We start from the raw sequence: 18,712 nt of genomic DNA, 5'->3' as shown, positions 1-18,712 counted from the left end.
AGAAAAGAATCATTAGCTTTTCTTTATTATTATTATTGTTGCCACGTCCACGCCGCACACTATGACGTCATCACACGGCGCCTTGTCGTTGACGGAAGTCCAGAATGAGAGAATGTGAAGTGACGAAGAGGAGGAAAGTGACCGGGTTGTTTGGTTAACGGGAGCCGCCGCTCACGGTTTCTGCTCGGTACGTCAACACTCGTTTGTCCGCTTGTCCCCGCGCCAGGACGCTGTTAGCCTGATGCTAGTCTGCAGCTAACCGGCTGATGCTAGCGGGCTCAGCTAGCTGTTAGTGTCTGAGAAACTGCTGCTACAAACACGGAAACGTTTATTTTCTGCCTTTTCTGTTTAAAGTGACTTATACAAAATGTGTTTCACCTAACAAAACAGCGAACGTGATTCTAAACCAAACTCCATTTAAAAAACTGCCAGCTTAACATTGTTTGCATGCCAGCTTAACATGCGTCCTGTTTTCCTGGCAGCTGTTCATTTCAGTAAGCTAACCTGAGATTCAAGTGTAAGCTGAATAACATGAACTGCTTAGAAATGACTTCACACTAGACTCCTTATTCCAGTAGAGTGTGTAGCTTTTAGCGATCTTGTTTGAAGTGGTAGATGTTGAACTTTATTCTATGTGTGTAGAGACGCTGTGAAAGGTCTGCTGTTAAATGTGATTGTTAAATAATTCCCCCTAGGGATCAATAAAGTATTCTGATAAATGTGGATATTTTGTGCTGTCTTTGGTCACCAGCTCTTGCATCTGCACACAGAATGAGAGGCGATGAAGAGACCAAAGCTGGCCGGAGCTTTCCTCTTCGTGTGCTGCCTGTTTGCCTACCTGATGTTCGTTAAGCATCACTACTCCACCTCCAAACCGGAGGCCTACAGACTACCTCCTCACCACCAGCCTGACTCAGACCTCAGCGCAGATGAAGGGCCCACCTCTGATGCTGGACGGCGCTTCCAGTACGGCATCATGTTTGATGCTGGGAGCACTGGGACCAGAATCCATGTCTTTAAGTTCCAGATAGAGGACAAAGGTACAGCCGAACAACCAGTGTAACTCACACCAGACCCCATTCATATATCTGATGATAGCACGATGTAGTTTGCCTGATGTATCTTCAGACTCTGTAAATGTCAGAGTGCAGCTGTGTAGTCACATATCTACACTCCCTACGCCACATAAACTGATTCCCAACCAAAGTCCATTCAAATATCAGTGAATTTAACAATCTGTCGATAAATACACGGACTCAGACAGACTCAGGGTGCTACTGTTTTTTAGCTCTGTTTGGAAATTTAAAATACTGCAATCCTGCACCAAACTCCATTTAAAAACTGCAGTTTTTACTGTAACCACTGTGGATTTATTTCTTTACTATTTTGAATTTTTACACAATAAATGCATTTTAACCATTTTGTAGGTAGCTTACATGACTTTTAATTCAAATAGCTGTTAATCTGGAACTCCATCAGACTCTAACCCGATCAGAAAACTGAGAAATAGCGTGACTAATATGGTGGCTTTGAGAAACTCCTGACGTATCTGAATATTTGATGTTGGTATTTTCTACAGCAACCACTGTGTATGCAGCAATGAGACACGTTGATGTTGAAGCTTTGAATCTTCTTACATTTTCGTTTCAATTTAAAGGAACTCGATGGCGTCCACTGTGACTCCAAACCAAACTCCATTTAAAAACCTTCAAGTTTAAGTTGAGTTTGTGTGTGTGTGTGAATTTGAATGATGAATATTTAATGAGAGTATGCGTGTGTTGTTGTTGTTTTAGTAGCAGCTGATATTAATGTGTATCAGGGGATGTGTGGGTGTTAAACCTCTATGTATACATCCTCTCAGATCATATAGTGCTGCTTTTAGTGTATTTAAATCCACATGTTGGCTCCGAGCATTAATTACCAGACGTGAATCCGTGCAGACAAGAGGAGCTTTCAGCCTTTAAGTCCTGCTGCAGGGAGCTGCTGCCAGTTCAAATGGACACAAACTCATTAGTGTGTTTTAGAGCTTTCTGGTTTATTAGGCTTAGAGAAAGTTTCCTGCAGTGCTCGGCCAAATGCCTTCGTTATCGCATTTAAGCGCTAAGCTAAATCACACAGGCTGAGTGCTGTCTTGGCTCCTTTGTTAGCATCGCAGCTAACTGGACTAATGGCAGCACCTGTTAGTTATACATGCTGGGATTGTCATTAAGAGCTTAATGACAGCTCAAATGTAGGCACAGGTCCAGGGTCACTCGGTCACTCAGTGAAATTCAATTAAATGCGCCGACGTATCGCCTCTTTTATCTGTTTAAAGCTCACAGTCACATAGTTTTATCTTTTTTCCCGCAGGAGCTCCAAAGCTGGCCCAAGAGACGTTCAGAGCCATCAAACCAGGACTGTCAGCGTACGCCGACGACCCGCAGCAGGTAGGGCGCACACGAGGGGCCACGGGAGGGTCCCACGCTCGAGTGGGCCGACTGACTGAACCTACAGCAAACAGCCCCAGAGTGACATTCAAATACTGTTTGCTTAGGAATTGTGCAGTTATCAGCGCTGATGTTCAGCATTGGTTTTCTCATCGTAACAAACAAGTTCCCCGACACGCTCACATTTGTGAGTGAATATTTCTAGAGTTGGTGCAGCGAGTGTAGTTTTGTTGCTCCGACTCGAACCTACAGTCCTACATAAAGACTGAGCATGCTCAGAGCCTCCCTCTGTGTCCAGTGCACTGCAGGGATCGTGGAGCTCTTGGAGGTCGCCAAGTCCAGCTTCCCCCCTTCGTACTGGACCTCCACCCCCGTGGTCCTGAAGGCGACGGCTGGGCTGCGTCTACTTCCTGGAGAGAAAGCCGACCAGCTGCTGGACAGAGTGAGACTCACACGTCACCTGATCTCATCTTTATTATTTCACGTTTCAGTTTTTCAATTCTTTTATTTATTTCGTATCGTTCAGACTTCGTATTTTATAAAAATCATTTAAATTTTTGAATTAATTTTTTCCCTCATTGCATTTTTTATTTTCCTGTATTTCTAAATGGAACAGCTACATTTAGGGTTTTTTCAAAATAAAACGATAACTCCAGCACAGATGTTTAAAATGTTGTGATCAGGTATCGATCAGGTCAGACTGATAACTCCTCTGGCTGCTGCTCCTCCTCCTCCTCCTCTTCATCGTCATGTTGGAGCCAGAACAGAGAAAGTCTATTAAATCTTTTAAGTAATCAGTAATAACAGGACTACAGCAGCGAGCCAGAATGTGGTTTAATCTGAGGCTTTGCTCTTATTATCAGACGAGCTCTGATGCTGCAGATTACGGGGGGGGGGGGGGGGTCATTTTTACAAAAATGCATCATTAAATATTAGATTATATTTAAACAGAGATCACTGATTGATGGGAGGCAGAAATAAAACTGTTTCACTTTGTGAAGCTCAAAGATTGTTCGCTTCGTGTCCAGGTGAGGGCGCTGTTCCTGGAGTCTCCCTTCCTGTCCACAGATGACAGCGTGTCCATCATGGACGGCACCGATGAAGGTAAGATGTTCTGATTGATCAGCCCGCACACTCCTACTTTCTAAAGATGACCTTTGTTCTGAAAATATTTCACAACAGAAGCCTCATTTGCTGAGGGCTTTTAATGTGAAATGCATACAGGAACTGTTGAGTTCCTTATGCAGCATCTTAACGGTGTGGGATAGGCCCCGTGGGCCGGCTCTGGCTCCCGGGCTGAGATGAGGTCTTTTCTTTTGAAGTGGTGCAGGAACCATGCGCAGCTGAAGAGAACGCCGCAGAGCATGACGGCACAGAAACAGGAAATAGATCCACCTGGAGCGATCTGAGGGGAGTTTCTGGAGGGTCGTGACCCCTCGCGAGGTCTCGTCCTGAGCGGGATCTTCATCTCGTTATGACATTATTAGATCAGAGGGAATCTGCAAGTCTCCTCGGGTTTAATCTGTGACGGTGATGAACCGAGCTCCGGCTCTGATTTCCCCAACGGAAAGCGTCAATATGGAGGATTAAAGAGGAGACGACGGGGGAGGCGGAGCTCAGGGGTTTGATTTGTAGACACTTCCTCTCTACAGTTAAAGGAAAACATGATCAGGCTACACAGCGAAGCAGCAAATATGTTTAATTACTGGGTGAAAATCATCCAGTACTATAAACTGGGAGGGGCGGGGATAAACCAGGTTTTAGTTCAGGGCGGCGTGGGTATCCAACTTTGAATGTGAGAACGAGGCGATGGCGTAGGTGCGTCGGTGACATCAGCCATGTGACACACACACAGAGGCGGCGAGGCTGGCCGTGAGGGTCAGACTCTCGCTCACCGCCACATGAGCCTCGTTCACACGGGAAGCTTTTTTCTGTGTCGAAATTCAGCCTTCAGTATCGTGCAGGAGCTGAACCCCCGACCTCCTGATTGGCTGACGACCCCACTCTACCTGCTGAGCCACACCCACGGTCAGCGAGGAGAGAGGCGGTGATAATGTTTGGAAATGGAAGTCCTTTCAGAGGCCTCTGTTTTTAAGAGTGAGGCGGAGCGCACAGTGTAGTTCATGTTTCACATGTTTGATTCCTGTAAATCATCCAATCAGGATGCAGAGTGAAGGTTAACCAGTGAAGTCATTCACTGATCAGAAGTAAAGTGCATCTGCTTATTCAGGTCAACTCAAAGATGACTTTAGTGTCCGCGGTGCAGTATTTGCACTCAGCTGCATCCATTAGTGCCTTTTAGCAGCGACCTCTGACCTTTGGGCATGCAGGAGTGGGTGATTACGGGGCTCGGTACAAACTGTATCATAGGGGCTTTACCATAAAACTCTTAGCCCGATACGCTAAGAAGCAATTTCCTAACAAAACAAACAAGAGGCGGAGAAAGTCAGCTAAACACTGGCACTTAGCACCCGGCCGCCTCCCAGGAACCACTCAGAGGTCCCATTAACAATAAGTCGCTTCACTCGGACGGGCCCAGGGTAATCTGAGCCGGGATAAGCATGCTGGCCAAGAACGGCACAACATCTGAGCCACAGTCAGGCTGCGGGAGTTCAGACAGACAGACTTCAGTTTAGTCGGGAACGCCGCACAGGACTCTGCCCATTAGAGGAAAAGCAGAGCGGGATAAACGGCAAATTCAGCGATCATTAAAAGACGAGCAAGGACGAGTAGTGATCCCGCTCAGGAGAAAGAGAAAAGATTTCAGCCTCAGAAATAAACGGGACACATAATCCCCCCGTTAGATTAAGTGGGACATTATCCCACACCAACATAATTGCTTGTATGAACTACTTTAAAAGGATTGGATTATGTGCAGGCGGGCCTGTTGCCCATACAGGACAAAACACTGAACTTACATTCCCATACATATCCACCAGCAGAGACATTACAGCTGGGCCAAACATCTGGAGCTCAGGGTCACAGCTGGATCCAGGAGAGACGCATACAATACGTCCAATCAGGATCCAGCGAGGTGTTCAGGACTTGTTGAGTTAGTCCTGAATACGACGCGTGTGTTGTGGTCACGTCTGGTTACTCTGGGGGGGGGACGGGCGCAGAGACATTACAAGGGGGGCGCAGTGTGAATTTCAAAAAAAGCACTTGGACACTGCGAGCGTAATGGAGGACAGGTATTTGACGGGGCTCCCACACAAACGCAAACGAAGCCAAACGTGTTTCCAAACCAACTTCCTTCTGAGCCAAAGACTAAAACTTGTGATGAGTCTTGGTTTTGGTGTCGCCTGCACAACAGCTGTTTCCAGAGTCGGGTCCACGTTGCTGCGTCTCGTCTCCCAGAGAAACGGTTCATATTGATGGTTACGTGTTAGCGTGCTCGCTGCTGCTGCAGCACAGAAACACGAGTTTGCAGTGAAGCGCGTGAGCAGCTGAGTGTCGTCTGCATAGAGGTGTTGAATCCAGCGATCCTGTAACCTTTTCGTTTTCTCCTTTCAGGTATTTCTGCTTGGATCACCGTCAACTTCCTCACAGGTGAGAGCGCTCACCATCGTTTTTATTTAGTGCAGCAGGGGCGTGTGATCCTGTGCTCCCAGCTGATGTTGAGTGCTTTCAGGTTTTGTATGAACCGTCCTGTCATTGGCGTGTTTGGGTTCTGAGTCTTCAGTGGACGATGGTGGTGTGGAGTTTGCACGCGCTGCGTCTTCATCGATCCTCTTCCTTGGTCATGTGATCATGCCGTCAGAAACTCCACCCTAACCATGAGGCTGGATGTCCACGCCCACGACTGAACTTCAGGGTGAAACCGCCACTTCGTGTTCCCAAACAGATGACCTCTGTCCTCTCAGAAAGCCCCGAACCTCATGTTGGTCCTCACAGAGGCGGGCCTCCACGTAGCACGCACACTGGCTCCATTTTTAACACTGCGGCAGGAAGTGGATGTGGATTGGTGTGATTTATGATGCGTGTGTGTGTTTCAAACCAGATTAATGTGCACAAGAAACGGTGATTACCTGTTATTGGATTAAACTGCAGCTCGCTCTTCCTCCTAATCTCCCCCTCCTCCCTCTCTCTCTCTCTTTTCAGGTGGTCTTCACAGTGCTCACTCGCCCACAGTGGGGATGCTGGATTTGGGAGGTGGGTCGACTCAGATCACCTTCAGCCCTCAGGACGAGGTGAGGACTCGCACAGGTGAAAGGGTGAGGAAGACTGAGAGAGGAAGAGCTCTGTCCCCTCAGTCAAACTACCAGGATGGCTCCGTCTTAGGCTTTAATCTGGAAACGCCTCGCTAATCCCAAATAAACAGCCTCACATCAGGCAGGGGAGGAGAAAGGGAGTGAAGAGGGGTCTATTTAGGTCAGGCTTCGTACACGAGGGATTGGCCAGTTCTTCTTCAGCCTGTGAGAGGAGGAGGAGGAGGGGGGGAGGGGGGGATGCAAACGAGGAACTGAGGCAGCAAAAGCTCCAGATGAAGCTTTCTTCTTACTGAGGTCTGACAGCATCAGCAGGAGGGTGGAGGACGGCCTCCCAAGAAAAAACCCACCCGGTGTTTGAGAGTACAACACAGAGAGCTGTGCAAAAGTCTTGAGCCACCCCTCAGGTCTGCTGAGCAGCTCTCGAGCTTCCTGAAGCTCCTTAAAGTTCTTCTGTGGACATTGGCTGCTTTTCCTCTCCTGTTCAGTCCTTGTACGGGAGCTTTCTCACAGGAATGACAGTGAATCCCACACACCTGAGCAGAGGTGCAGTTAGTTAGCATCAGCCTGTCTCACAAACTCATCATCTGTTCCAGTTTCTTTACCAAATCTGTCAAAAATGCCAACGATATCACAGCTTCTCATGAAAACAGGATTTTGTCTCCAACATGGTGATTCCAAAGAGCTGTCAGCTGAAACTCTGCACATCTCAGCGTGGTGTCAGTGTGTCCTCAAAACCCTGAGGAAAGTGGACAGAAGAAGCTTCCTGTTCCAGCATGACAACGATGCAAACACACTGTCAGTGCAGTGAAAGCACACCTGGATCTGACACCACACAGCAGGACACCATCAGTCACGGACGGGCCTCCGCAGAGCCGCCCTCAGCTGAGGAGACGTCTTCCTGAGGATCCTCACAGAGCTGACAGCTGCTCACACCAAATACACACTCCGTGTTTCCATGTGTGTGTACTGTATTTACATGTGTGTTTGCACAGTACTGTCAGAAAACGCTCTCAGGAAAAATAAGCAGCAGATTGATTTTCTGTGGATTTGTTCCACCCAGCGTGGAAGCAACACTCGAAGGAATCGTCTGTTTTTAGAGCCGACCCAGCGTCACAGAAGCCTGAAGATCTTTTCTTTCTGTGCAGAAAACCATCCAGACCTCACCTATCGACTACATCCGGACCTTCCAGATGTTCAACCACCCACATGTGGTCTACACTCACAGGTACACGCACTCACACTGTGCCTGTGCTGATTGGCTGATGTGAAGTCAGCTGGTGGGTCACACACAGCTGTCAGTCAGAGGCTCGCTGACGTGATTGAACTCGTCGAGTTTCCGGTTTAATCGTCGTGTTTGCTGTTCGAGTCTCAGTAGCGACGTTAACACGCAGGAACTGATTGTGAGCTTAAAAAGTTAAAAATCTAAAGAAGCAGGAAGAACCAAACGTGTCAGCGCAGACACATTCATTTTCTGATGATCAGCTGATCGATTATGGATTATTGATGTGCTCTCTCTGCAGCTATCTGGGTCTGGGCCTGATGTCGGCTCGCCTCGCCATCTTGGGAGGCGTCGGTGCCCCGCCCCGTACGTACCTGACCTGTTTTTCTTTTTCTTGTTTTTCAGTTTTCAGATTTTCATCTCAGCCTGTTGTGCCCCCACCCACCCCCGCCCGGCAGATAAATAAGCCATTATCTAATCTTTTAATAACACACTGCAAGATTAATTCCTTGCTGGCCAGCTGTTGCTGCGGTTTAACTGCTGCAAGAAGCTGCAGCTCAGATCCTCTCTGCTGTCGGGCTGTTTATGTGCACGCAGGCGTCGCCGTGTCCGTGGCGGTGTCGCGTTCAGGCGTCCTGCTGGGACCGTTTTAACCACACATCATATATTTGTGACTTTTTGGAAAACTGCTGTAGCAGACTGACAGCATTTGGCTAAAGCAGGAAGTGTGTGCAAGCAAACTGCTGCAAACATGAGCCATCGTCACTGCAATAACCTCACCGCTGCCTCTGCTGGCGGTCGGAGGAACTGCAGGGCCGTGTGTCGTTGTTTTACTGTTCGCGGGTTTGAGATGAGATAAACAGACAAACGTGTGTCTGTGTGTGTGTCTGTGTGCAGTAGGGGGCAGCCCGGAGCTGGTCAGCCCCTGCCTTGCTCCAGAGTACTCGGGCAGCTGGGAGCACGCTGACGTGGTCTACACTGTGAAAGGCCAGAGCACAGGTGAGCAGATCATCTCTGATTGGTGGTGTGGTTGCCATGGTTACTCATGATGGAGCTGGGGTTAGGAACCTTTTGTGTGCACGTGTGTTTCAGGGGAGCCGTTTTACGAGGCGTGCCTGAACAGAGTGGAGAAGGTTTTGTACCAGAAGGTGGCGAAGGCGTCCGGCGTGACCGACATGGACTTCTACGCCTTCTCCTTCTACTACGACCGCGCCGTCGACATCGGCGCCATCGGTGAGGAAATACTGCCGCTCTGCTGCTCGCCTGCAGGGGGCAGCATGTCAGGCTGATCCATCATGGCGTAAACAGGAAGCCAAATAAACCTCGACGAGGGCGTGGCGTCCGTTGAAGCCGCAGAAACGCTCGGCGCTGCTGCGTTCGCGACTCAAACTTCTTTTTTGGCGGATTTTAGAAGACGAATCGTTTGTGAAGCCGCGCCGTTACAGGGGAAGTTACCCCGGCACACCTGTTGTCCCCGGGGGGCGTCCCATTTATCAGAGCGTCCTGAATGTGGCCCGGCGTTACCTGCAGACCAGGTGTGAGGAAGGGTCAGAGTTGGAGCTTCACGTTCAGGCGGCGTTCGCTCACTGACTCGGGTTTAATCGCTCGTAGGCGCAACTTTCATCAGAGCCTCGTCCCAGACTTCCTGTTTTGTGTTTACCAGAGCCGATTGGCTCACAGCCGCCCCCGTCCCGCAAGCTGCCGTTTGTCACCTTTAACATGACGTTTGACTGTGGGAGCCCACAGTTCCTGAACACAGCTGATCCCAGAAAAGCTGGAAAACCGGGAACGTTCGTGTTAAGGAGCTGCTGCAGGTTTCTGTTTAACCCTCCTCTCTGTGCTCTGTGTCCAGACGAGAAGAAGGGAGGAAGCATCAGAGTGTCCGACTACACCGACGCAGCGAAGAAAGGTGAGACGGCGCCCTCTGCTGGACGTCACTCAGAGCTGCCGTCATCATCAATGAAGCCAGAACGTGTTTCTGACCCGACTCTAGTCCACATGATTGATTAGTTTATGCTAACCCCACAGAGGTCCAATTAAATGTTGATATCAGCAGATTTTTTTTAAATCGGTGACCGCTGTGGGTGTTTTTCTCCCCGCAGGGTGCAGCGACGTGTCCGTCGGTCCTCAGCGGAGCCCCTTCCTCTGTCTGGACCTGGTCTACATCTCAGCCCTGCTGCAGGAGCTCGGCTTCCCTCCACACAAGCAGTTCAGGGTGAGCTTCCTGTCTCGCTTCTATCGATTCCTTTAAAACCATCGATCCGTCTCACCTCTCTGACGTTGTCTGTGTCCCAGCTTGCGAGGACCATCAACCAGGTGGAGACCAGCTGGGCTCTGGGCGCCACTTTCCACTACATCGAGTCCCTGAAGGCACACTGAAGCTCTGAGCTTTTATTTTGAAAAGCTCGGGGTCCTGCTTACTCTGAACACAGCTGACTGATGATGTTTGTGCCAAAGCAGAAATCTGAGCGGTGGGATAAAAACGTGACGTGTGTGAAAGCGGCTCATTCAGACCGGCGGTCAGGAGGCCGGGGCTGAACTCGCTACGGTCCCAGCGTGGTTCATTAATCGAATATTTCACATTTTTAAGACCAAAAGGATGCGGTGGAGCCAAGGGTTTGTGAGCCAGTGACGGGAAAAAATAAAACCCTGTTTATGTGTTTGTTTGTTCTGTGGCTCTTTTCCATTAGATAAACCTTTGTTAGTCCCACACGTGGGAAACTTGTTTGGTCACGGCACAAAGTTAACCATTTAACACGTTAGTGCTCTTCTCTTTTAGGTTTCTGGGATGTTGTTGGTAGTGTTGTGGGTTTTTCCGTAGATGTGTCGGTTTCTTGCGAGTTCTGCGTCGGTGTTTTGGGAATTTGGGTCGTTGTTTCTGAGCGTCGCCTGAATGACCATCAGCGTGTCTTCTCACCTGATCAAACTAAGCCGGGCTCAGTGTGAGCAGCTCGTTGGCGACTGATTGTTTTTATTCTGAAGGACTTCCTGTTTGTATCCCTGTAGTTTCATGATGAGCAGATGTTTAAACGGTTCCTGTAGAAACCCGTCTGTTTGGCTCTCAGGTGCTGAGACCGTAAGAGTCTGAGTCACGTGACTTTGGCGTCGCCTCCTCTGATGTCAGCTGTTCCTGAGTGGAAGCTTCAGCGTGTGCAACTTTCACATAAGATCAGGATGAGACAAAGAAGGGTTATTATGAACTGTGAATCATGGCAAGCTGCTCTGTGAGAGCCTCAAATAGACCTGAGTGTCCTTCTGTTACGTGGAGAAGCTCCTCCTCTCTGTAACGTTCGTCTCAGTGATGATCATCTTCAAACCACCGAAGCAGCAGCTGGGCTCTCAGCAGGCCAGAGCTACACCGGCTTATTTCACACAGAGCGGCTCTGCATCAGTCCCAATATTAAATTGAAGAATGTGAAATGTTTTCCTTCAGCTGATCCTGTGCTTCATATGAACGATGATGTTTGCAGGTTTTTAAGGATGTATTTTTATATTCTGAATCATAAACTCTGTATTGTGATCAATAATTCATTGGAATAAAAACTGGAAACAGCTTTAATTCATAAAAACCTGAAGGTTTCACTTAAACACATTCAGGAAAAATAAAGTTTAACAGAAGATGATGGAGGTGTGAAGGTGTTTGTCCTCAGCGTCCTGCAGCAGGAAGCCCACAAACACAGGTGTGCTTCAGGTGAGTGCGTGCAGGTCTGCTCTTCTCTTTTTGTAGGATGTGGCGGGCGGCTTTAACGCTTTCAGTGTGAATGAAAGGACCCGATTGGTTCCTTACCTTTGAAAACAGGAAGCTGCATCAGCGTGGAGCGGCCCTGAAGTTTTGCTCGTCACAGAGAAACCAGCGAGTCTGCACCAGCTGACGTTTCACCGTCATCCTGAAGCTCCAGGTGTTTCAGGAGAAAGCACGCCGATGAGGAGTAAAGGACGCCTCGCACGCCGAACACCACCTGCTCTCACTCACACCTTGACCCATGTGACCTTAATGACTGGTGTGATGATGGTGGCTCTCCACCAGCTGTTAGAGCCTCCTGGATGAATGGTAAATGGCCTGCATTTGTACTAGTCCCTAAGGACCCCAAAGCGCTTCACACTACATTCAGTCATTCACCCATTCACACACTGGCGATGGTAAGCTACATTGTAGCCACAGCTAGGCGCACACAGGGGCGCACTGACAGAGGGGAGGCTGCCGGACACTGGCGCCACCGGGCCCTCTGACCACCACCAGTAGGCAAACACGGGGTTAGTATCTTGCCCAAGGATATTTGGCATGCAGCCAGGAGGATCCAGCCTGGGATCGAACCACCGACCTTCTGATTAGTGGCTGACCTGCTCTGCCACCTGAGCTACAGCCACCTCATGAAGGGGAAAGAATCAAGTGACCGATAAGACAAGGAACACAAGACCACACGGCTGAGTTTGACCTGAAAACTGTCGGCGTGATGACGAGGATGCAGCGTTGAACAGCGAAGCAGGAAATGATAGAATGACGGCAACAACAGAACTTTAAATCAAATCTTTGAATGATGGAACCAGCGGCCAGCTCTCAGCTGTGAGGTCTGACCCTCCACCTTCACTCAGACCTCCTGAGACGATACAAACTCAGCGTTTCTTCAACTCGTTTATTGCAAACGTGTAAAAACAGTACATGTCCCAGACGGCCTCAGGTGTCTGCTGAGGGCCCTGCTACAGTCACTGTGCTGTCTGGATTATGATGCTAATAAAGTTTTAATGTTTAAAAAAGCAGCGGTGATGAACCTGCAGGCAGCATGTAAAGCCGAGATCTTAGCTAATGCTATTAAAGATATCACAGGGCTAACTGAATTTGGCTAGCAGCAAACCTAGCTTGATAATGTTTACCATATAGTGTAAATTAATAAAAAATATTTCATATGTTTAATATTTGTTCCAGAATACTTTTACATAAACAAAGGCATTTTTCTCTTTCACCTCCACATACCATACATATGACATCACAACCTGATTGGCTGGTTGTGACGTTGATCCTGGACGAACGTTACTACGTGGCGGGTCCACTGGAGCCCAGTTTACAGCGAGTCACGCAGCCTCATCAAGATCTGAAGAAACGTTTCTGTGCAGACGTTTACGTGAGATTAGTGTGAATGCTTGAATGCTGTCTCCTTCAAAACCGCTCAACTTAAAACTTTATTCAACAAAAAATTTTCAGCCGTTTCAGAGTTTATAATGTGTGTATGGGACGGAATGTTGGCGCTAGCGTGAGAGGAGGAAAGAAATTAATCTTGAAATCTTCCTTTAAACTGCTGCTGTGTCCACAGCGTTTGCTCTACAGGTATGATTTTACCCTCAAAACGTAGCCATGGCTGTCCTCTTTCATCCAATGTGTTTACTATTGTACTAGGTGTTATGGTTCTTTCATAAATGTCACCAATGCACAGCCTCCTCCCTCCAACTCTTCCATAGACTAATGTTAAAAGGGCTCAGAAAGTTGGTTTGAAAATCAGAAGTACAGGCTGTCTTTACACTGTCGTCACGCCCATATAATAAACTCCACAGGCATGAAAACTGAGAATTTGGTAGACTGGACATTGCTGCCGCTCACGGTGAAAGAATTTTGTCAATACGACTCCAAGTTGTGTCCAGTGTTTGCTCTACAGCCATCATTTTACCCTCAAATCACAGCCATCGTTGTTCTCTTTCCAACATCTTGTCTTTCAAAGCTCAGAGATGTGAACGTTTTAAACTGTGTGGATCCAAGTGGAGGGATCACATTGAATCACTGAATGAGTAAAAAGAATATGAACTTTTAATATTCATTCAGATGTTTTCTGACTTTAAATTTTCTTTTCTCATTTCTTAGGTTTTTCTAATTTACAATTAAAACATTTTCAGCTTTTTTCCAACTTCTGTGTGGATGTCAGCTTTTAGCACTTCAGCACTTTTGTTTTCAGATTAAACTCTGTTTTTTTTCTCATTCAAATTTTTTAACTTAAAATTCAGCAATTAATTCATTTCAGTGCATACATTCAGATTCAAGCATTCACACTGCAGTTTCTTTAGAAAATGCACTTCCCAGTTATAAATGATTGGCATGTGTGCGTGCATGCGCACACGCGTGTGCGTGCATGCGCGTGAGTTAGAGTCTCAGGGCTGTTTCTGCTTCATCTCCTTCCAGCTCTTCCACACCAGGACATCTCGACTTTTTCCCCAGGCGACGAACCAGCGGGGCAGCCTGAAGCCGTTGTATTGACCCACGCCGTCGTCATGGCCCATCGCCAGCAGCATGGTGACGTTACCTAGCAACCAGGAAGAACTCGAGTCAGCCAGAGAACAGAGGCAGGTGACCAACAGCCCGGCATGGTGAGCGCATACCTGTTTGATAGGAAGTCAGCTCCTTCCCGCCCACACTGTTGGCAATGTTGGCCACGGCGACAGCGGCGTGGAAGCCGGCGTTGTACGCCGTCTTGGGCTCATTGACATTGGTGCAGTCACCCACGGCGAAGATGTTGGAGAAACCGTCGACCTGCAAGTGGTCGTTGACCTTCAAGGCCCCGTTTTCAGCCATACTGTCATCTGTGAGCAGAAACCAGTCGCTGATCAATGCAGCCATCGTTAAAAATAAATGTCTACGTGATTTTTCAGGCTAGCAGAGGCGGGACTCGGCATTATCACTTCCTGTGACACTGTAAGTAAGAAGAGTGACGTCGGGCGACCCTGTGGTCAAACCGCAGCGTGGAGTGAAAGAAGGAAATGACCTCCGTGCGTGTGGGTTTGCTGTTCTTACTGAAGGTGGCGCTGTAGGCTGCAGAGTTGATCTTGAGCCCGGTGCAGCAGATGATCAGATCCGTGACCAGCGTTTCGCCGTGGTCCGTGATCACCTCCGTGTTCTTCGTCATCGTGTTCAGCGGCAGCTCCGACAAGTTGCTCACTTTCTGTCCTGAAAACACGGCGGTGGAAAGTGAGCCAAACCCCGAGCTGACGTGAGCCGTCACCTGCAGGCGTGAACTCACCCAACACAAGCTCCACCCCCTTCTCCAAGAGAACCTGATTGGCCTCGCGCCTGATGCTGGGCAGCAGCTCCGGGTCAGCCAGCCCGAGTTTGGAGTGGATCAGAACCACCTGGAGGGGTCAACGCGGAGGAGAGAGCGGGGGCAGCAGCAGAGGTCAGAGGTCAATTTAATTCAGTTTTATTTATACAGTGCAAAGTCTCGAGCGCAGTCAGCTCAAGGAGCTCCACCAATCTGAAGACCACGGCTGAGTAAGCACTTGGCCACACAAATCTAACAGGAAGCAGACTCCACATGCTGTGGAAGACAGGTCAAAGGTCATCACCTTCTTATCAGGATACTCTGTCTTTATCTCTGCAGCCATCTCCACACCGGTCGATCCTCCGCCGACCACCAACACCGAGTCAGCAGCCTGAACCTGCACACAAAGACACACACACAGACACGTGCACGCACACACGTGCACGCACACACGCACGCACACAGACACACACACAGACACACAGCGTGAGGAATTTACATATTTTTAATTTGACTTCTTGAAGTTTTCTGGGTTTTTGTTGTCGTGTGAAACATTGAAAAACCAGACAGAGAAACACAATCTGACACGTCAGCTGCAAAACAGCTTTGCAGTAAAACCTCCTGCTCGGGTCTACCAGAGGCCCGGCAGCTTGAGGGTCCTGCAGTATCTCAGCTGTTCCCAGGACTGCGCTCGTCTTCACAGAGATGTCCGACGTTGTTCCCGGGATCTGCTGGAGTCGTTCTCGCAGTTTGGGAGTCACTGCACCCAGTGCTCCACTGGGACCACCGTCACCTTCACCCTGCACATCTCCTGCAGCTCTTCTCTGAGCCCTTGGTACTCCTGCAGCTTCTCGTGTTCCTTCTTCCTGAGGTTGCTGTTGTTCAGTATCACTACATCTGTCACTACGGCCGTCTCCTGGTCGTCTACCACCACTACGCCCGGTTGGTCCCACAGGACTCAGTTAACCCGTGTTGTATTTCCTGTAAAAGGCCTTTTTGTACCATTCTGAAATGTGCACTCTCTTTCAGTTTTAGCTAACCTTACCTTTATTTAAGCCTCTGTTCACCACTCACCTTTCCAGCTGTTCATCGGACCTGAACTGCAATAAATAACTGGAAACACGGGCTGTTCTAACACTTGTGTATGTATATCTGCGTTAAACATTACAATAATAAAACAAACGGTTTTGAAAAAATATTAAGTAATAAAATAAAACTAATTTCACTCACTAATACTGGACAGTTCTATTTCAGTACAGAGATAAACTTTAGTATAAAACTTGTACATTAATGTACTTTTTAGAGTAGAGTTTATACTTTACTCTAAATCTACGTTTACATGAACTTTTCCATGGCAGTATTTTTTCTGCTGGTGAAGTTCAAACTAAAATGTATTAAATTATTAAATATGAAGATTTGAAATTCAACCAAAAAAGGTTAAATAACAATAACTTCTAAACAAACAGCAGTAAAACCTGGATCGAACCTCTCTGATGAAGTCCTCGTACTTCTGGACCGCCTCCTTATGCGACGCCACCGTGTTGAACTTCCCGGGGAACGGCCCGTCGGTGCCAGTGCACAGGATGAGGTGGGAGTACTGGATCTCCTGCGGCACAAACGACACAGATTCAGCTGCAGCTTCACCTCCTCATGCTGCAGAAGAAGCTCCACAGGGAGCTGCTGTGGTCCTCACCCTCCCTCCCTCCAGGATCACCAGCTGCCTGTCTGTGTCGACGAGCTCCACCCGACCCTGAACGAAGCTCTCGCCAAACGTCTCGGCGTACGGGATGAAGGTCTTCTGAGCAAAGCCTGCACACAGCACAGCACTAATTTTTTTAAAATTAAAATGTGTAAAACTAACATAAATCTTTACATAAATCTAGAATAAAATCAGCAAACACAACAAGATAGAAGAATAACAGTCGACGAGGTCATCTTAAAGTGAAGATAATATAAGTACCAGAAACTACTTTTAGAACTGACAGGAGAACAGGTGAGAACAGGTGTGGACAGGTTGTACAGGTGTGCTCATGGTACCTGGCTGTACGGCGGCTCGCAGAGCGCCCAGGTTGTGATGGAAAGCGTCTCTCATGTCGATCAGAGTGAAGCTGAATCCTCGATACTTCAGGTCTTGAGCTGCAGCGATTCCACCAAATCCTCCGCCCACCACCACCACGTGGACACCCTCGGTTGACACCTGACCCCCCATCTCTGCAGCCACACACACACACACACACACACACACACACACACACGAAGTCACTACTACAGGTTGACCACACCTGACGTCGTCACCCCAGAGGTCTGAAGCTTCTTAAACCTGCATTCTCTCTGACGCCCAGCAGAGGGCGCCCACTCTGAAGTCTGATTCAATTGGGTTTGCTCAGCTGACCTTTGACCTCAGTAAACTCTGTCCTGATGAGTTTCTGCTCTGTCGCTACTTTCAGGTCTGACTGAATCAAACAGGAAGTCTATTTTGGTCCTGTCAGAGGGCGGGGCTAAACAGTGACTGACTAGTTGCTCGTTGCTCATGAAATCCAAACGACTGCTTCATGTTCGTGGACATGCACTGCTCCTTTTCAGCAACACTCAGCACACCTTTGAATGAATTTCAGCCAAAAGAACAAACAGTAACTCTGCTGTGTCCACAGGGGCGTGTCCATAGGGGAGTGTCCACAGTGGGGCACCATGAGGTCAACCCCCCCCCCGGCACCACGCTGCAGAATAAACGCTGTGACGTGTCACAAACTGAAACCGTCGACTATCAAAAGCTCCAACAACACTCAGCTCCAAGCTTCAAACACACCGCTGCCATCTTTTATATACAGGCTGTGATTTCTGCTGATTACATAACGCCCACTACTTTAATCTCAGCCTGTGTTTCTACAGGTGTACACAGACCACACCCCCTCCATCTTCTGAGAGCTCACCTGAGCATCACTCACAGGGAGATGAAGCTGGTCCTGCTCACCTGCAGTGTCCTCAGGTGAGCCTGAGCTGCTCAGATGGTCTTATCGACGCATCAGCTGTGAGCTCAGAGGCATGCGGGCGGTGAGGCAGGTACAGGTACGCCAAACATGTGGCGCAGATAGAATCGGGTGACGTTTACTTCCTCGGTTTTCCGGTTCTAAATCGGACTCATCGAGTAGGCTACAAACTGATGAGTACGTGTAGGTGTAGGTTCTGCTGCTCCTCTTCATCACTCTGCAGGAAACTCCTGCTCGAGCATCCAGATTAACAGGCGTTGGTCTTTTTGTTGTTCGACAGCATCAAGACTGACGGAGTGTGTTTGAGACAACCTCACAGGTGTCACAGGTGACACGCTTGGCGTTTTTTTTGCTGGTTTGTCGGTAGCAGCTCCTGAAACGCAAGACTGCCACACATCTGTTCGACCAACGCCAGTTAATCTGGAACACCGGCCTCACGTGAGCTACCTGCCGCTGCCAGCCCGTCTCTCTGACACCTGCCCGCGCGAACGGGAGGAACTCACCTGCTGTAGGTACGCGCCTCGGTCACGTCGTCCTCTTCTTCTCCGCGGCTGTCTGACCGCAGCGTCTTTCTTACCGAGCTCCTCCTCCTCTGATGACACCAGTTCTCCCCCAATCACAGCCCGGCTCCCCATGAAGGAGGCGGGGGTAGGCGTGCTGCTTTCAGGTGCTGTAGGAAATATTATTTTTAAGGCGAGGCGTGACCTTTAACCTATGATAAAGCAGTTTTCCTGTGATGGGAGCGGTCTGTAAAACTTTATTAGTGAGGAGTAAAAGAATATAATTTTTTAAAAACCGATCAGATGATGGTAAATGGTAAATGGTCTGTATTTGTATAGCGCTTCACTAG

At 48.6% G+C, this 18,712-nt stretch overlaps 2 protein-coding genes across 5 annotated transcripts; one reads left to right on the top strand and one right to left on the bottom strand.

Moving 5' to 3' along the window:
• The first annotated feature begins 33 nt into the window (after positions 1-33).
• entpd6 (ectonucleoside triphosphate diphosphohydrolase 6) lies at positions 34-11,425 on the top strand. 4 transcript variants are annotated; one of them, XM_080869554.1, is made up of 14 exons: positions 34-187; positions 771-1,040; positions 2,350-2,426; positions 2,725-2,868; positions 3,455-3,530; positions 5,940-5,975; positions 6,528-6,640; positions 7,783-7,862; positions 8,158-8,222; positions 8,754-8,855; positions 8,949-9,089; positions 9,709-9,765; positions 9,959-10,071; positions 10,152-11,425. In XM_080869554.1, exons 2-14 carry the CDS (start codon positions 782-784, stop codon positions 10,233-10,235), a joined length of 1,347 nt encoding a protein of 448 aa, XP_080725680.1. In that variant the 5' UTR covers positions 34-187; positions 771-781; the 3' UTR covers positions 10,236-11,425. The 4 variants fall into 4 exon arrangements, with proteins under 4 accessions (XP_080725680.1, XP_080725681.1, XP_080725679.1 ...); XM_080869555.1 differs by having other exon boundaries at positions 47-187; positions 752-1,040; positions 8,757-8,855; XM_080869553.1 differs by having other exon boundaries at positions 47-187; positions 752-1,040.
• A 1,047-nt stretch (positions 11,426-12,472) lies between these two features.
• On the bottom strand, positions 12,473-18,451 carry aifm2 (AIF family member 2). Its single transcript, XM_080869178.1, has 9 exons — positions 18,366-18,451; positions 16,913-17,086; positions 16,569-16,684; positions 16,362-16,481; positions 15,180-15,272; positions 14,858-14,966; positions 14,632-14,784; positions 14,220-14,420; positions 12,473-14,143 (listed from the first exon to the last, which is right to left on the bottom strand). Exons 2-9 carry the CDS (start codon positions 17,082-17,084, stop codon positions 13,992-13,994), a joined length of 1,116 nt encoding a protein of 371 aa, XP_080725304.1. The 5' UTR covers positions 17,085-17,086; positions 18,366-18,451; the 3' UTR covers positions 12,473-13,991.
• Positions 18,452-18,712: the final 261 nt, after the last annotated feature.

This window comes from Rhamphochromis sp. 'chilingali', assembly GCF_963969265.1.
Source record: "Rhamphochromis sp. 'chilingali' genome assembly, chromosome: 20".
NCBI lineage: Eukaryota > Metazoa > Chordata > Actinopteri > Cichliformes > Cichlidae > Rhamphochromis > Rhamphochromis sp. 'chilingali'.
Note: the sequence above shows the minus strand (reverse complement) of the source record. Positions and strands in the feature narration are given on the sequence as shown.